The 16,848-nt window shown below is 44.7% G+C and overlaps 11 protein-coding genes across 13 annotated transcripts in view; 9 read left to right on the top strand and 2 right to left on the bottom strand.

Moving 5' to 3' along the window:
- Positions 1 to 4,487: 4,487 nt before the first annotated feature.
- Positions 4,488 to 4,760, top strand: RB195_023813 (uncharacterized protein; the record flags this gene model as incomplete). The annotated part of the gene is made up of 1 exon (XM_064211371.1): positions 4,488 to 4,760. The coding sequence occupies one exon, from the start codon at positions 4,488 to 4,490 to the stop codon at positions 4,758 to 4,760; it is 273 nt and encodes a 90-aa protein (XP_064067252.1).
- Positions 4,761 to 4,896: 136 nt separating this feature from the next.
- On the bottom strand, positions 4,897 to 5,367 carry RB195_023812 (uncharacterized protein; the record flags this gene model as incomplete). Its single annotated transcript, XM_064211370.1, has 3 exons — positions 4,897 to 4,995; positions 5,061 to 5,201; positions 5,353 to 5,367. 3 exons carry the CDS (start codon positions 5,365 to 5,367, stop codon positions 4,897 to 4,899), a joined length of 255 nt encoding a protein of 84 aa, XP_064067251.1.
- Positions 5,368 to 6,453: 1,086 nt separating this feature from the next.
- RB195_023811 (uncharacterized protein) lies at positions 6,454 to 6,864 on the top strand (the record flags this gene model as incomplete). The annotated part of the gene is made up of 1 exon (XM_064211369.1): positions 6,454 to 6,864. One exon carries the CDS (start codon positions 6,454 to 6,456, stop codon positions 6,862 to 6,864), a length of 411 nt encoding a protein of 136 aa, XP_064067250.1.
- Positions 6,865 to 7,281: 417 nt separating this feature from the next.
- On the top strand, positions 7,282 to 8,309 carry RB195_023810 (uncharacterized protein; the record flags this gene model as incomplete). The annotated part of the gene is made up of 2 exons (XM_064211368.1): positions 7,282 to 7,445; positions 7,529 to 8,309. 2 exons carry the CDS (start codon positions 7,282 to 7,284, stop codon positions 8,307 to 8,309), a joined length of 945 nt encoding a protein of 314 aa, XP_064067248.1.
- Positions 7,635 to 8,309, top strand: RB195_023809 (uncharacterized protein; the record flags this gene model as incomplete). The annotated part of the gene is made up of 1 exon (XM_064211367.1): positions 7,635 to 8,309. One exon carries the CDS (start codon positions 7,635 to 7,637, stop codon positions 8,307 to 8,309), a length of 675 nt encoding a protein of 224 aa, XP_064067249.1.
- Positions 8,310 to 8,338: 29 nt separating this feature from the next.
- On the top strand, positions 8,339 to 8,854 carry RB195_023808 (uncharacterized protein; the record flags this gene model as incomplete). Its single annotated transcript, XM_064211366.1, has 1 exon — positions 8,339 to 8,854. The coding sequence occupies one exon, from the start codon at positions 8,339 to 8,341 to the stop codon at positions 8,852 to 8,854; it is 516 nt and encodes a 171-aa protein (XP_064067247.1).
- A 169-nt stretch (positions 8,855 to 9,023) lies between these two features.
- Positions 9,024 to 9,344, top strand: RB195_023807 (uncharacterized protein; the record flags this gene model as incomplete). 2 transcript variants are annotated; one of them, XM_064211364.1, is made up of 1 exon in its annotated part: positions 9,024 to 9,344. In XM_064211364.1, one exon carries the CDS (start codon positions 9,024 to 9,026, stop codon positions 9,342 to 9,344), a length of 321 nt encoding a protein of 106 aa, XP_064067245.1. The 2 variants fall into 2 exon arrangements, with proteins under 2 accessions (XP_064067245.1, XP_064067246.1); XM_064211365.1 differs by having other exon boundaries at positions 9,030 to 9,344.
- A 1,224-nt stretch (positions 9,345 to 10,568) lies between these two features.
- RB195_023806 (uncharacterized protein) lies at positions 10,569 to 11,123 on the top strand (the record flags this gene model as incomplete). Its single annotated transcript, XM_064211363.1, has 1 exon — positions 10,569 to 11,123. The coding sequence occupies one exon, from the start codon at positions 10,569 to 10,571 to the stop codon at positions 11,121 to 11,123; it is 555 nt and encodes a 184-aa protein (XP_064067244.1).
- Positions 11,124 to 11,201: 78 nt separating this feature from the next.
- On the top strand, positions 11,202 to 12,178 carry RB195_023805 (uncharacterized protein; the record flags this gene model as incomplete). The annotated part of the gene is made up of 2 exons (XM_064211362.1): positions 11,202 to 11,283; positions 11,424 to 12,178. 2 exons carry the CDS (start codon positions 11,202 to 11,204, stop codon positions 12,176 to 12,178), a joined length of 837 nt encoding a protein of 278 aa, XP_064067242.1.
- On the top strand, positions 11,861 to 12,178 carry RB195_023804 (uncharacterized protein; the record flags this gene model as incomplete). Its single annotated transcript, XM_064211361.1, has 1 exon — positions 11,861 to 12,178. One exon carries the CDS (start codon positions 11,861 to 11,863, stop codon positions 12,176 to 12,178), a length of 318 nt encoding a protein of 105 aa, XP_064067243.1.
- A 3,343-nt stretch (positions 12,179 to 15,521) lies between these two features.
- RB195_023801 (uncharacterized protein) overlaps positions 15,522 to 16,848 on the bottom strand; it is a gene marked incomplete at both ends in the record, with an annotated part of 28,578 nt that continues 27,251 nt past the window's right edge. For both annotated transcript variants that reach the window (XM_064211354.1, XM_064211358.1), the window contains one exon: positions 15,522 to 15,704. In XM_064211354.1, the coding sequence (XP_064067238.1) occupies positions 15,522 to 15,704 (183 nt within the window). The remainder of the gene's footprint in view (positions 15,705 to 16,848) is intronic.

Below are 16,848 nucleotides of genomic sequence, written 5' to 3'. Positions count from 1 at the left end.
ATAACTCGGTACACTTGTCCAAGTGCGCCTCTCATCTTGGGAAATTAGAATGCTGGTATCGGAAAGCTCTGGGCCTGGGGTGAGATTGATGGGCTCAACGGCGTCAGAATGATACGCAATGTCGGAGAGAAGTGATACAAGCGTGATGGGTTCAATCCAGACGTTCAAATATTTGGTCGTTCGAACGTTTCCCTTTCCGTGTTGACATTGGCTGATTTCAGGAAAAGTAACACGCTCACAACATGCTTAAATAATAGCTACTTACACAATTTGATGTGAACCTTTGCTTTCAACGGTGCGATGGGGATACTATACCATTCTATCCAAGATTTGTTCAGTGGTCACTACAGATTCCTCTCGACGCTGTGGACTTTATCTTTTATGTTCTATTTGTAAACAGATCGAGAAAGGATAAATAAAAGGCAAAAATTTCTGGCGTTAATCAATCCGCTTGGGATGCGCCCCCACGTTCACTTTACTTCAGAATCGTTTGAGGTTTACGAACGTGTAACTGGCCTATACAATGACTTGCGGTGGCTAGCCGATGTGTCAACTCAGTGTTTTATCCTCCCAGACAAGTCTGGTACCAATTTATCGACCCCGGAGCAATGAAAGGCTTGGTGAGCACTAGGGCGGATTCGAACCTCTGATCGGTTGTACAGGAAGCCGAACCTTTAACCGCTACACTACATGGTATCTAATGGGTCGTCGTGCCTAGATGACAATAACCTTCCACAGAGGCTGGAGGTAGTTTGCGATGAAAATTTGAATGATACAGATTTTTTTTAAATCGACAACATTTAATATATCTCTTTCTCCTGAAAAACATATCCACTTGATATTTGAAGAAACTTCCAATAAATCGAGAAGAAAATCTTTCTGTAAAAATGCATGAAAAGTTTCGTATCTTTGCAGCTTCAAAACTGACCACAGCTGAGACAAATTGTAGAAAAAATCGGAACAAATCATAGGACAAAGACTGCTCTCTATAGTACTGCGCCGACAGATGGCAAGCTTAATTTGTTTACGAACTGCGATTTACGAACTGCCAAAATCAGAGCAAGAAATGCGAAATACCAAAGTTGTAACTTAAAAAAAAACTAAAAATCTTGTTGAGCTGGAAAATCAAGAGACAAGATCATCCTACAACAAATAGGTTTTCTTGCAGATTTTGTAAGAAAACAGTTCTTGAGCTAGTAATATCAGTCGTTTCTCGAGTTGAAACATGTCCCTTTAGTCAAATTTTACAAAATTTTCATAGTCATGGAATTATAGCTGAGACATCAAATTATTCGCAATTTTATGTAGATTAGGAATATGTAACCATTATTTCAATTTTTGAAAAATATGTTCACGTCAAAAATCATATATCCTTGGGGCAATTATCTCGGACTCAGCCTTACTAATATGTATCCGCAGGTAATTTTTTCAAGAAGTATTTCCTTGATAGGTTCTGAGAGTTCTAATTACATTCATTTGGTAGAGCTCGCGATCACGCATCCATTGATGATAGATCTTATAATAAAAATTAAATTGAGGTGAGTTATGAAGAAAAGCCGAAGAATTAGCGATCCTACTGTAAACCAACAAACAAATGGATGGCACAAATTTGCACAAAGTACACAAATACGTAACCCACGTAAAACAAACTACAGAATGGACTATCTGTGCAAAAACAAGAAAAGGAGAAGATGTATACACACCCATTCTTCGTGAAATTATTTAGACCTTGTATTCAATAAGAAACCTGTGGAAGGATTCATAGCTGTGGTTGAGCGAACAATTTATCCGACAGAAAAAGGACGAAAGGAAAAAAGAGTTGCGGACTTTAGACCCCTGTTGTAGTGGGGTGAGCAAATCCATATGTTCAAAGTCATGACATAAAGAGGATGAGATGCACAACTCTAGAGCGGAGCTGGCGATTAACAGCGCCGCCGTGCACATTCGTTTTTATTCTTTACAACACGTATATTAAGCTTGGAGAAGTTAAAATAGAGCAGAGAGGGAAGAGCCATTTTTATAATTCGTTGACTATGGTATGTTGAAGTAGTGTGCTGTGAAAAACTTTGCTTATCTTAGGTTGGCCCATAAGTTCTGGCTTTTTAAGTAGAAGCTTTGCATGAAAAATAAAATGCTTTGCTAATATGTTTCGTTTTATTCGATAGAGGATTATGTGCTCTACAAAACAGTTTGTTGTGTCAGGCTGAACTTAAGAAAGCATGGACTGAATCATTACCATGTTGAGTTCTATTGAATATTGTTTACACGGAGACTTCTACGCAATGTGTCAACCAGATATCACCAACTTGTACGAGAAGCTCTGTCATCGAGGCGGAAGATCATATCAGCTCGTCAGTCCGTGAACCTTCTACGTCGCTGTCTGACTCATCGCGTGGTTTCAAAGCTCATTGAACAAAAGCAACTCCACGTTCTGTGCGGTGTACCTAAGAACAACGGACAAGTGGTAGACATCCAAATGCATCCCCTTCGAACATTCCTAGGTGTCAAACAAAATCAACTGTGCGCTAATATTACGAAATGTTTGTCGAAGGAAGTTTCATGTTCAGAGTTTTCGAAGAAACGCCAAAGTCAGCTAAGACTACCTCACAGAAAAGTTCGAAAGCTCGCTGAGTAGGTCGTGTAGTGATAGAGCACAGAAGTATGTAATGGAGTCTTTCGAAGTTACTGCAATGTGCACGAACGTCTCCAATGACACAGTTATGCAAGCGGTTTTTGGGCTTTTATCTGAACACCAGAGCACATAATCAACCTGTTTCGTGGACAACTGATGGTTGTTCAGATGGAATGTCTCAGATGCACTGTCTTCAGATACTTGTAGATGGACGATTGTTTCAAGGTACTAAATGAACAGTCGGAGTAGGTTAAATTCACTCGAGATAAGCCTAAAGGAGAATCGTTAACTTTTTCCAATGTCTAAGTGCACATCTAAAACAGCACTCATGGGACAAAATGGTGCCACAAACCCAATAACAAAAATATTGTTATTAACTACCTTTCTGCTCATCCAACACAAGTTAAGAGATCGGTAGTGCTACTGATTTGCACAGAAACTTCCGTTTAAACGGCTAGGGAGGAAAGACAAGAATCATTCGCGCTTCTTAGGAAAGTTGCGGTCAGTAAAAGAGCAGGAACCCGAAACAAACCTGTTACGGAGAGAGTTTGTGTAACGGTTATGGGGCACGTGTGGTGCAGTTGGTTAGAGGTCCGTTGTAGCCACACGATCGATGGTTCAAAATTGCCCTAGTGCAAACCAAGCCTCTCATCCCTCCGGGGTTGGATAAATTGGTACCAGACCTGTATGGGGGGATAAAAACTCTGACTTGGTCATCGGCTCGCTCTCGCAAGTCATTGTATAGACCAACGCACGTTCCAAAACCTCAACGATTGCAGTAAAAACGCATTGGCGCATCCCAAGAATTGATCCGCTACTGACTTTATCCTTTATCCTTTTATAACGTTTATTTTCTATGAGGTTGGTGCTGCCATTCGGCGGTTTCTGAGAAAACTTAATCTTGAAGAATCTGTAACTATTGCAGAACTTCCCTTAGCAATCTTATGCAAAGGCCCATACGTAACCGTCCATATGACCGTGTTCGCACTATACCGGACCAGCATATGCCCAAATAACAAGAAAGGTAGTCGCAAGAGTTTGTGTGTTGTTTATCTGATTTCCTGTATGCAGTGCGGTGAAAAATACATTTGAGAAAGTGACCACTGTAGGTTAAAGAACACCTGGACGGCAAAAGCAAATCGGATGACTACGCAGCATAGGGGCTCCTAGTGTGCGGCGTCACAACAGGAGAAAATTTTAAAGTTCACGATATTGGCGCGTGAACCTAGGATTGCCGCTCGAAAGGATCTACGGCGTCTTGGATCCACGTCAAGAGTCGAAGGCCAATTGCAAAGAGAAATGTCTCAGTACTACGCGGGAACTCGCCCTCTATTCAAAGTTGCTATTTGATAGCGCTAGTCACCTCAAAAAGAGTATCTAACTACAACACAAACCCTCCAATCCTAAGGTACGATTCACACTTCCACTTGTTGCTATGAGATTCAACAGTAGACTTAGGATGTTCTTTCTTAGGCGAATAGGGGGTTTGCTGGGAGAAATCACGTTTGATTCCGCCTTTCCAAGTTCTGAAGAAGGCGAGCCCGTCAACGTTAGCCAATAATAAAAGACTATAGTAACCTCGTATCGGGCTGAACTTACGGACACGAGTAGTTTGTTTATTTTTTTTATGCTGATATACTTTTTGTTCATTTAAAAGGTCAATCTGGTCTTTTAAACGAAGTGTCTAGTCAGGAAGGGAAAGCATTTTCTTTTCCTTCTGCTTTTTGCATTTAATCGAGGTGCCGTAATCAGAGAAGCCGCTCGAAATATTTGTGAAGTGTATAGCCAAGAAGCTAGGACGGAGGCTAAAAATTGGTTTAGGCTATTCAAAAAAGGCAGTTTCTATCTCACTGACATGCAGCGCATCGTACGACCAATTCAATACTATAAATCAGTCCATTCACGAAGATTCACGCCACACGATGAGGGAATTGGCAGAGAAAATGGAAAGCTCCCACAGTACCACAGAGCGTCACCCTCACTCGAGGGAAAAGGTTCAAAAGTTGGGCGCATGGGTTCCGCATGCTTTGAACGACAACAACAAAAATCAACGATGCACGATCACAAGGGTAGAAGTTGTACGATAAACGAGAACAGACTATTAATTAATCTGCTGTGCATTTCCTGATTACTTCTGCTGATACCTAACCCTTAGAAAAAAGATTGAAGTCATGGGCCAACCCAACATATACAAAACTTTTTAGGAATGATGAGACACTTAGATCTTTCGAGTGCTGTAAACAAAACCTTTCTAAGACAACAAATTAGAGGCCTCCAGAATTTTTCCACCAACTCTCTTGGGTGAAATTGACGTCAAAAGCACTTTCAAACGTGTCTCCAGAAAGCGGTCTAGTTGCAGAACCCTAAAAATACAAAAAACTCCACAATAAGTAACTTAAGCAAGTACGTTTGGAAAAAAAAAACACACTATTTTCATAGGTTCGCTGTGGTCGAACAACATGGGAGAATTTTGGATAATGACAGTAGTTCCAATAAAGTTTACCATAGTAAAGATTATAAGAACAAGCCTATCAATGACGTTGGCGACATATGACCAGTCGGAAGAAATCTGAAAATAGGTAAGCTATGATAACACCTGTTTGACAGCAATTTCATAGCACATTGTTGGTGTTTTTGCCCAAAAATTATGAATCAGAAATAATCTATTTATTAAAACAGGTACAATTAACAGTGGGTATGTGCCACATGGATCAATACACCTTCGTTTGTGTCATACGAGTGAAAGCTATTTGCACCGCTAATGTCACATAAGCCCCATATCACATATATATATATATATCACACAGGCGAACATCCGCGCACGAAATTAAATGCTCTCACGAAATCTGATACAGGATCGAATTCTGAAGCTAGCATGCAAGAGATGTCTAACCAAATTTCCTACCACTCCAAAAGTTTTGGTTTTTTTTAATTATCAGTTTTTCGTAAGCCTAAAGTGGCGAGAATTTGATGATTCAACTCTTGAATTAATTGAGAGGATTGTATATGCAACTCTCCGGAACGGTTCACCGCCTCATAGTGGCGTGGAGGTGACTCTGGGCGTCGAACTGCGATGCACGGCGGAGGTTCGTCCTCCGGCAGGGTCTCCCAAGCTGAGAAGGAGCTCTACACATCCGACATTCCGACTTCTCGTAATCGAAAGCTTAACTAAGAGTAAATCACTGCCAAGATTCACCACCGCCTTGACAAAATGTCGCAAGGTGGCTCGCTAATACATATAGGTTGGGCGACGACCTGTGTTGAAAGCTAAGCTCGCCGTAGCAGGGCTGCTTAGTTTAAGGGAAAAGTCATTTTGCCACTTTTTGCCAGCATATTCACTGCCTCCACGGATCTCCCTCACTAGAGGGATCACAGCCGGTTAGTCGCGAGGCTACGTGGCGTGTCCCCGGGTGGCGGATAGGGGGTTAATCGAGGACCAAAAGCGACCTTGTGCTTGCCCAGAGGCGCAGATGGATTCAGGGGATGGACTCCCTATTTCTGCTGAGCCATGACTGACTCATGACATCCTTGTATCCCGCACGTCGCAAAAAAGCCTGCAATCAAGTGACTTGGAGGTGCAAGTGAGGCGGTTTGGAGTCGCCTCCAACAAATAAGCTCCACATGTCCACTCCGGGAGAACGGAAGTTCTCCCAGAAACTCATGGGACCAGAGGCTCGCAACCTGCCCATAGGTTTTAAAATTTTACGCAAAACAGTAATAGAAAAGAGTCTCCTGATTCCGGAGGAAAACCTGGTACGGTAGGGCCAGGTGGGACGGGGTTGCAGGAGTCATGTAGGCTACCGAAACGGAAAAGGACAAGGATGGCGATCTGTACTTATAACGCATGTACGCTTGCATCGGAAGCGGCCACCGAAGATCTGATGATGCAAACGAAGAAGATCAAGTACGACGTCATCGGAATGACCGAGACGAGACGACGTCACCCTCTCAACGCCGTATATGGAAATGGAGAAGAACTGTCTTTAGGAGCATGCGACAGTAGAGGTGTTGGAGGAGTTGGCGTCCTCGTAAACAGGAGTATGACAAAGAATATCGACTCTTTCGAACAACTTACGACCCGAATCGGACGTCTGCAGATGAGAAGATGTGGTTCAACACCAGCTTTGACTATCTTCGTCGCTTGCGCTCCAACACCAAGCTACGAGGAAGAAGGAGTCGAAGCTCTTTGGAGAAGTTCTACCGAGAAGATCATGCCTTCTACAAGGTCATAATTGGTGATTTCAACGCCAAAGTTGGCCCAAGAAGAACGCCTGAGGAACTTCACATCGGGACCCACGGCCTACGATGGAACGACCAGGGGAGAGGCTCTCCGAGTTCATCATGACGACTAATACCATCCATGGGAACTCGCAATTCCAGAAGCCCTCATGTCTACGCTGGACGTGGGAGTCACCCGGTGGAGGGTGCCGTAATGAAATAGGCCACATCATCGTCAATAAAAGGTTCTGCCTGATGGACGTCGCTGTTGTGCCAAAGTTCTACACGGAGTCGGACCATCGCTCCCTACAAGGAAGATTTTCCTTCACAAGGAGAAAAGAGAAAGCCGCAAGTTCAGAGAGCAAAATCCCAGAACTATTATTAACTGGGATCTCTTCGCTACGCTCGCCGGCTTTTGGGAAGATTCCGCAATGGACAACATAGACGAGGAATATGACCGGCTCGTTGAACACCTTCACGACTGCACGCAGAGGGCTGAGAGTTTTAAAACCACCAAGAGACATCCTTCTCTTAAAACTCTTGAGCTGATACGCCAGCGTGAAGCAGCACGAGCCGCAGGGAACCAAGAACTCACGTCCGAGCTCGCAAGGCTTTGCAGAGAGGCGATAAAGGAAGACCTCAAAGAGAGAAAAGCAAAAGTGCTGGTTGAAGCTGCAGAGGCGGGGAAAAGCATCCACTATGCCCGTCGAGACTTCGCCAGTCGCAAGACAAGGATGACTGCTCTCCTGAACCCAAAGGGAACAGCCATTGCATCAAGAAGGGGATGGAGAATATCATCTACGACTTCTACTCTGATCTCTTCGACACCTACGTCCACTTGCCTCCTGACCATCTGATGGAAGACAGACATGTCATTCCAGAGGTTCTCCCGTCCGACATACGACATGCTATCATGTCGGTAAGAAATCGTACGGCACCCGGTCCCGACAGAATAAGACCAGAACAACTGAAGAACCTTCCGCCAGTACTCATCAACACCCTAGCGAGGCTCTTTACACGTTACCTGTCGGAATGCAAGGTTCCTAAACAGTGGAAGACCAGCAAGACCGTGTTGCTGTATAAAAAGGGAGATCCACATGACATCGGCAACTATCGCCCAATCTGCTTACTGTCCGGTCTTCAGCTGAATCTAGACAAGACGATTTTCATGCGTAACGGATGGGTCTCGGATGCCCAATTCTCGCTCAACGGAACGAACTTATCCGATTGCACCAACTACGTTTATCTGGGTCGGGAATTGAACATGATGAACGACCTGGCTACTGAGCTGGGCAGGAGGAGACGAGCGGCTTGGGGAGTGTGTAAGAGCATCGAGGATGTAGTGAAGAAGACCAAGAACACACGGCTCCGTGCTCATCTCTTCAACACCACCGTATTTCCTGCTTTGACCTATGGTTCGCAAACCTGGGCATTTCGCAAGCAGGAAAAAACGCGGTGAGCGTCATTGAACGCACAATTGAGAGAGTGATGGTAGGAGTATCCCGTTTCACGCAAGTGAGGGACAAGATTCAAAGTTCTCTCCTCTTGGATGAAGGACAGCCATGCAAGCAAGCAAGGTTTCGAAAAGGATTCAGCTGGGCTGACCACATTCACACTGTTTCGAAACTCAACGTGGTGTCACGAGAATGCAAGATACCGCTCTGTCTCACCTTCATCGACTTGAAGAAGGCATTCGACACAGTTGAGACGGAAGCGGTCGTGGAAGCCTTGGACAACCAAGGTGTCCCTACTAAGTACATAAAGGTGCTTCGAGAGTTGCACAGCAACTTCACGACCGGAATTTCGCCATTCTACAAGGATATCATCATTGACGTGAAGAGAGAGGTCCGTCGGGGTGATACAATCTTACTCAAAATATTCACGGCCACCCTCGAGAACGCAGTACGAAAATTGGAATGGAAGGACATGGGCCTCGAGAACGCAGTACGAAAATTGGAATGGAAGGACATGGGCCTCGAGAACGCAGTACGAAAACTGGAATGAAAGGACATGGGAGTGAAGGTTGATGGTCGGCAGCTGCATCATTTGCGCTTTGCTGATGACATCGTACTGATAACACCTAGCATCAGTCATGCGGAACGAATGCTGACCGACGAACGAACTCGATGAAACATGTGTATGCATCGGTCTTCAATTGAATCTGCAAAATACGATGTTCATGCGTAACGGATGGGTCTCGGATGCCCTATTCCCGCTCAACGGAACGAACATATCCGATTGCGCCAACTACGTTTATCTGGGTCGGGAATTGAACATGATGAACGACCTGGCTACTGAGCTAGGCAGGAGGAGACGAGCGGCTTGGGGAGTGTGTAAGAGCATCGAGGATGTAGTGAAGAAGACCAAGAACACACGGCTCCGTGCTCACCTCTTCAACACCACCGTATTTCCTGCTTTGACCTATGGTTCGCAAACCTGGGCATTTCGCAAGCAGGAAGAAAACGCGGTGAACGCCCAATTGAGAGAGCGGTGATAAGAGTACCTCGCTTCACTCAAGTGAAGGACGGGATTCCAACTTCTCTCCTACGTCAGCGATTTAAGATTAAAGATGCCGTCGCGTTTGCCAGGGAAAGTAAAATAAGGTGGGCCGGGCACGTCATGTGCCTTAACGATAATCGTTGGACCAAAGCCGTGAGCGACTGGGTTCCCCACGATATTAAGCGCACTACAGGAAGACCGCCGACCCGATGGTCAGATTTCTACACGAAGTCTTTCAAGTAAAAGTATGATGCTCTTCGTGTCCCACGCGAAAGGAGGATCCACTGGCGACTCTGGCACGCGATCGCGACAAAAGGAAGAATTACTGGCGCCCGCTCGACCAGTTCGAAAATCAATGGGAGTCAAGGTGATCAAGGTGATTCACTGCCTCACTACCCTGTACACTGGGCCCTGCCGTCTCAGACGTCGGACGGTATCGTGACCGGTGAGAGGCTATCAAATCTCAGGGACGTCTTTGATTCTGTACCAAGGGGACACATGCACGAATTGGCGTGGAGACTGTCTCACGCGGTGTACTTACAATGCGATAACAGTGTCCACAAACGCTGACCTGCATGCCGTTCTCGGAGCTGCAGAGCGTATCAAATTTCACGTGAGTGCTCTGTAGGAGACCAAGTGCAGAACTAGCGACGTACAACAGATGAATTACGGTACACTCGTCACTCGCGGAGAGAAAGTTAAGTCGCGGAATGTAGGCGCTGCTGGTTTTGTTGTGCACCCAGCTGTCGTTCATCTTACTGATTCGCACGACCTCGTCTGGTCATTCTTCGCCTTCACCCTCTGCGCTGAAAACCCATCAGTATCAACAACTGCTACTCACCAACATCAGCAGCTGATGAATCCGAATTGGACGCGTTTTACGAGGAGCTGGAGGAAGTGATCAGCAACGAGAAGTCCTTCTACAAATTCGTTGTCGGAGACTTCAACGCAAAACTAGGAAAGGCCACAGAAGAGACCCGAAAAGGGCAATCGTCTCGTCGAGCTCTTGTTCGCTGCTTACCTCCTTCATGGAAATTCCTTTTTCATGAATAAAGATCACCGTCGGTGGTCATGGGAATCGCCCAATAACACGACTCGGCGGAGATAACCAGATATTCACCAACCAAAGGTGGTGTCTACTTGAGATCTCGGTATTTTCATTTTTTGTAGTGATTCTAATCATCACCTCTTTCATGTAAAAACACGGCTCAGTCACAAAATGCAGGCTTTCAGCAGCGAAGGAGGAAAGAAGTCGCATACAATGATTGCATACTCGACCACTCCTTGTCCCAAGGGGCACATCGAGGAGGACCCAAACGTGGACTACGAGATGCTGCTCAGAGGATTACGAGCTTGTGCTGAGCGTGCCTCGAAGCCGCTCACGACAAACTTGGATCGAATTTCGAAGACCACCAAGGAATTGTTGGAACGAAGAAGGGCTTTGAGGCTTGATCTGAATGCATCGTATATTGAGCGATTAGTAGTATACACTGGCTGCAGAAAAGCGTTGCAAGAGGATCTTTTGAAATACAGGCAGAAGAAGATTCTGGAAGCAGCACAAAGAACAACGAGTTTAAAGAAGTGCCACAGGGATCTCCGCAAATATAATATTCTGCTAACAGCCTTGCTGAGCGAAGACGGGACTCCATTACGGGGAGGCTCTACTCGAACCTTTTCCTTTCATCAACTCCTGTGTCAAGCCCGATCATTCCCACTGATGAAGCTCCACCACAGAATCTCCCTTCGGAAGTACGAGTCGCTATCAAGAGCATGAAACCTCGGACCTGATTTTATATCAGCAGACTTTCTTCGGCCTGTTGGCCACCCAATTCATGTAATCCTAGCAGCGCACATGACATCCTACCTCCAGAAAGAAAGGATCTCAGACCAGTGGAAGACCTCGCGAACCGTTCTTATCCATAAGAAAAGTGAAGGTGAATGAGAGGACCTACGGAACTACCGTTCGATAAGCTTGCTGAGCGTGTTATAAGAAATCTTCACCAAGATCATCCTCACGCGCACATTCAGGACGCTGGATGAAGCCCAGCCTCAAGAACAAGCTGGATTCCGTCAGGGGTTCAGCTGCTTGGGCCGCACCCAGACCGTGTCGAGGGTCATAGAGGTTTGGCGGGAATACCGGCTGTGTCAGCGCTGGTCGACCAAGGTGTGGACGCGTCCTATGTGAGGACACTAGCCAGTTGCTACGATCGATGGACCACTAGGATACAGCTTTTCCACCGCCTCTCCAACATACTCATTGGAAAGGGGATACGACAAGGTATTACTATATCGCCGAAGCTGCTCACGGCTGCATTGCAATGGTTAATGAAATCACTTTCCTGGGAAGAAAGGGGCATACGTGTTGATGGAAGATTTCTCTCGAACCTTCGTTTCGCGGACGACATTGTTCTCTTTTCGAGGTGTACCAATGAAGCAGAGACGATCCTCAAGGAATTGAACGAAGCAGGAAGAAGAATAGGATTGCAAATAAACAGAAGGAAGACACTTTTCATGAAGAATGCCTCCTGTGAGGATGGAGAAGCACAATTTGAAGCTTCCGAAATCGTGGAAACTTCCTCATACGTATACCTCGGACGTTCTATGGACATGGAAAACGACTTGAAGGAAGAACTGAATAGAAGAATGAGAGCAGCATGGATAGCATTCGCAGCCGTCAGGGAAGCTACGGGCCAACTGAAGGACCGAGATCTTCGTGCCCATCTGTTCGACTCGACAGTTTTTTCAGCGCTCTGTTGCGCAGCGGAGACGTGGGTAGACATCGCTGCCACGTCCAGGAAGCTTCTTACTACCTACAGCGCCCCTGAGTGATGTCTTCCAAAGTTTAACTGGCGCACACAACACCTAGCCGGCCTTCGCAGGTTCGACTCAAAAGGAATGTCCCGTCTCCACGACCCAGCGGAATATATATATCGAAAGCAAAGTATAGATGGGCCGGTTACATTATGGCAAGAATAGACGATAGATGGACTAAAAGGACGCTGCAGTGGATCCCAAGAGATGCTAAACGCCTTTAAGGAAGACCGCCAACGAGATGGGGTGGCGTGTTCGCTACACGGATGGACCAGCTCAGCTGGATACGCTCTAGGGCTTCGTCAACGTCACTCACGAAACTTGAGAATATCTTGGATGACAATGGCGAGGGAACGAAAAGAACAGAAGAGATGCTGGGGCCCGCACATCCAGTGAAGACGCGCCATCTAAGTATCTAAGTAAGTGTATCCAAACAGCAACGAGAGTATTGGCGATTAAATTACGTCGATGCCAGCAAGTATCCGGAAGTTTGCTTTTACGCTTATTTTGAAATAATGAAATGCGAAATCACAGTGCTCAACGAAAACGATCGGTGTTGGAAAAGGATAATGTAAAAGATGTGTTGCCCGTAAAATACGCACAGCAAGGGTCAAACATGCAGTTGGGAAAAAATCATCTTGAAAACGACCCCCCATAGAAATCTCTTCTGAAACGACCCCATCATCTCATTCTTTCTAATATAACCACTTTTATAGTAATCAAAGATGAGCCACAAGATAGGATTTCAAAAATTAGAAAATAGAAGTTGAAAAAAAATTAATTTGCCCTTGATAAATTAATTAAAATAAAATAATATAATATAGCTGGACAAATCCGTTGTCGGGAACTTCAACGCAATACTAGGAAGGCTATAGAGGAGGAATAAAGGATAGGAAGATTTGGACTGAACCAAAATGAAAATGGCAATCGTCTCGCCGGACTGTTGTCTGTTGCTCGCCTCTTTCATGGGAATTCTCTTTTCATGAAAAAAGATGTCGTCATTGTCGGTGGACTGGGTAATCGCCCAACTTCGGCTTGCTAAAACCCACCACATTCTCGAGAACCACTGCTGGTGTCTGTACGGCTCAGTTGTGGCATCCTTTCGTAATGGTTCTGACCATCATCTTTTTGAAGCGACTCAGTTAGAAGATAGAAAAGAACATCTGTGATCGTCTGTTATCAGCAAAGAAGAAAGAAAGATGTTGTTTACAATACTGCATGGAGGATTCCTAGCCTTAAAGCGTTTGCCACACTGAATGGGGTGCGGGACAAGAGGTACCCGTGAAAACCGGCTGACCGCTCCTGTCCTCCTTTCAGCACCGTCCTCCTCCGCGTAATTACGGCTGCCGCTCCATCAGCTAGACATCCTCCACGACCGCCTGAGATCACCTACACCCCGCCTCCCTATTGTTCTCTGATCAACGCCGCGCGCGACGTTCGCGCCGCGACGAGGCAGTGCGTAGTGCGAATTTTGAAGGTTGGAGTGAAAAACGAATTGCCGAAGCTAATTCTGATGCACGGATATAGCAAAATAAGCGCATATCATTGGGAAGAGAAGAAAAAAAGTAGATCCTTCTATCCAATATAACTTACATAAGTAAAAATTATCTCAAAAAGATGCTCGATGGAAAACAATAACATGCAGATATTTTCACACATCTCATAATTTAGCACATTTCATGCTCTAGGTCTTCTATATAAACTAGCAGTGCATAAGTATGTATTTGTCACGATGTCATTCAACGAATTCGTGTTCAGCTTTCAACTGCAGCAGCTATAATAACAGAACTTTATGCGCTTATTACTTTGTATACATTCTTTAAACTCTTTTCTACGTTTTACCTTTTCAAAATTTTACTTAGATATAATGTTTATATAGAGCGCATGTCAAATATTTCAATACTTGCTTGTACGTTTTATACAGTTTTATATAATAGAACTTTGTATGGTTCTTCGAACTTCTTTCTACAGCGTTTTATCGCTTCATTTCTATCTATTCTCTGCATAAAATCAATATGACAGGTCAGGTGCGTTAGTGGCGAACAGAGACCTTTGTGTCTTCGAGATATATCTTTAGGTACAGTGTGTGTCTGCGAGGCATTATTCCTGCCTCGTTAATCGTTGGATGCCAGTTTTACCCAGCTAGATAAGCAAAAAGAAATATTTAGAAAGCGAATAAAGTAAAGAAGATAGAATAACACCGATCAGTGGGACATTTTTTGAACATCTCTTGCATTCCCAGAGGTGAGTGTTTTCCAGCTGACAAGTCGAAACAGGATAATTTCATTTTCATTCGCACTTCAAAATGGCATATCACTTATACGAACCTATTCCATTCTTTTCCTTCTTTTATATTAACTTAAAAGCACTCTTTATGTAGGCCTTCGAACAACACCTAATACCAAGTACTTTCCTTTACGTTCGATTCTAAAAGCGCATCATAAGAGCGGTAGACGCGGCGAAATGGGATGGGAGGGTGGCGTGGGCGGGGCATCTTGAAGACGTAGCACAACAGGAACAATCAGGCTACTGTAGCGATTATGACGGTATCAGGAGACGTGCGGTGCAATTAACGACGCTCATTAGCCTCCTGGATACGCGGCGGCACATCATGCGGGTACCTCTTGGCCGTTCCCCCGCTGAGTGAGATATAAACTTGGACTCGTGCTCATCAGAAGATTACGATCCTGTCCTGAACGTGCTTTAATGCCTCGCACAACAAACATGTATTCGAAGATCATCAAGGAATCGCATGGAAAAATTACTTCAAGGTTTTGATCTGAACGAATCACACATGGAAAGGTTGGTGGCAATTATCAACTGCAGGAAATCTTTGTAGGAGAATCTTTTCGGAAACAGGCAGACGAAAATATTGAAAGCAGCGCAAGCACAAGTTTAAAGAAGTGCTACAGGATCCTTAGCAAATATGATATTGCGCCAACTGCCTTGCTTAATGAAGACTGAATTTGCACCGCTTCACACTGTGAGACGGAATTGATCACGAAACAAGTTCTACTCAAACTATTTTCGTTCGTCAACGTCTATGTCATGCTCTATTATCTCCGCTGATGACGTCCCGCCTAAATTCTGCCTTCAGAAGTACGAGTTGCAATCAAGAGCATGAAACCTGACACAGCTCGGGGATTGACTTTATATCACTAGACTTTCTTCGGGCTCGCCAACTGTTCTTATCCTTTAGAAAAGTAACTGATAGGGCTTCCGGAACTACCGTCTGATATGCTTGCAGACTATACAAAATGTTCACGAAGATCATCTTCATGTGCATACTAGGAACAGGAATTCAAGAACAAGCTAGATTCTGGTCTCTCTTGCGTGGACCACATCCACGCCGGTTCGAGCGTCACTGAGGTTTTTCTGGAATATCGTCTGCCACCTGCCTTCGTCGATTATGACATAGCTGTCGACGGCTTATGAACGAAACATGATGTTTTACAGCGCTGGCCAACCGAGGTGTGGAAGCGTTGTACGTTTTGACATTAGCTACGATCGGTGCGCTACTATGCATTCCAAGAGTAATTAGTCTCTTGAACAAAACGTTATGTTTATCCAAGAGTAATCATGGTTGACTTACTAACTTCCCCATGTCAAGTATATTGTCACGATTGTTACTTCAAAAATATTTGACGGAAAAACACTTGTTTGTTTTTTTTGTATTTCCTTACAGAAGTATGCACAAGTTTTATTTGAGCTGATGTGATTTGATTCACATCCATTGATTATTTATTTTGCACCGTGTTTTGTACACAGCCACATTCACACATCCTTGCTCTTTTGGTGCGGGGATATCTTAGCAGCTTTGATAGCTCCAACGAGGAGCAACTTTCTACTAGCAGCAATAACAGCAACTTGTAGTCGTTACAAGAAAATCATACTTTATATTAGAGAAGTCCAAGACAGATGCTGTGAAATAATTGAAGAATCACGAAAAATTAATCTTATTAGTATATCACCGCAACCAGTACATTTTACAAAACTGGCATTTTAGATAGTCATTGTAAGTATAGTTTATATTTTGAGTCCTCTTTTTAGCTATAGACCGCCGTAGTGTGCTGTCGATAAGCGGTTCGTCTGTGACTGCGTGATCGACCAATGGTTCAGAATCGCCCTAGTGCTAATCAAGGCTTTCATCCCTATAAAGTCGATAAGGTTGTACTGAACCTGTCTGGGAGTATAAAAAACAGACGTGATACAACGGGTGGCCCCCGCAACTTATTGTATAGGCTAGTTACACGTTCGCAAATCTCAAACGATTCTGAATTGAAATGCACGCATGGCATGGCGCATCCCAGGCGGATTGGTACGTCAGAGACTCTTTTTTATCCACATATTTAGTTTGCGTGCAACAGTACGCAAGGATAAATTGAAGCCGACAGCAAATTCAAATATTTTTGCTGCTATAAGCCGTTTTTGGAAAAGTCTTTAGCTATAGACCGCCGTAGCGCTGTCGATAAGCGGTTCGGCTGTGACTGCGTGATCGACCAATGGTTCAGAATCGCCCCAGTGCTAATCAAGCATTTCATCCCTATAAATTCGACAAGGTTGTACTGAACTTGTCTGGGAGGGTAAAAAACTGACGTGATACTATGGGTGGCCCTCGCAAATTGCGTAGGTTAGTTACATGTTCGTAAACTTCTAACGATTCTGAATTCAAATCCACGCAGTGGCGC

Source organism: Necator americanus, chromosome X, assembly GCF_031761385.1.
Source record: "Necator americanus strain Aroian chromosome X, whole genome shotgun sequence".
NCBI lineage: Eukaryota > Metazoa > Nematoda > Chromadorea > Rhabditida > Ancylostomatidae > Necator > Necator americanus.
This window is presented reverse-complemented; position numbering and strand designations above follow the sequence as displayed.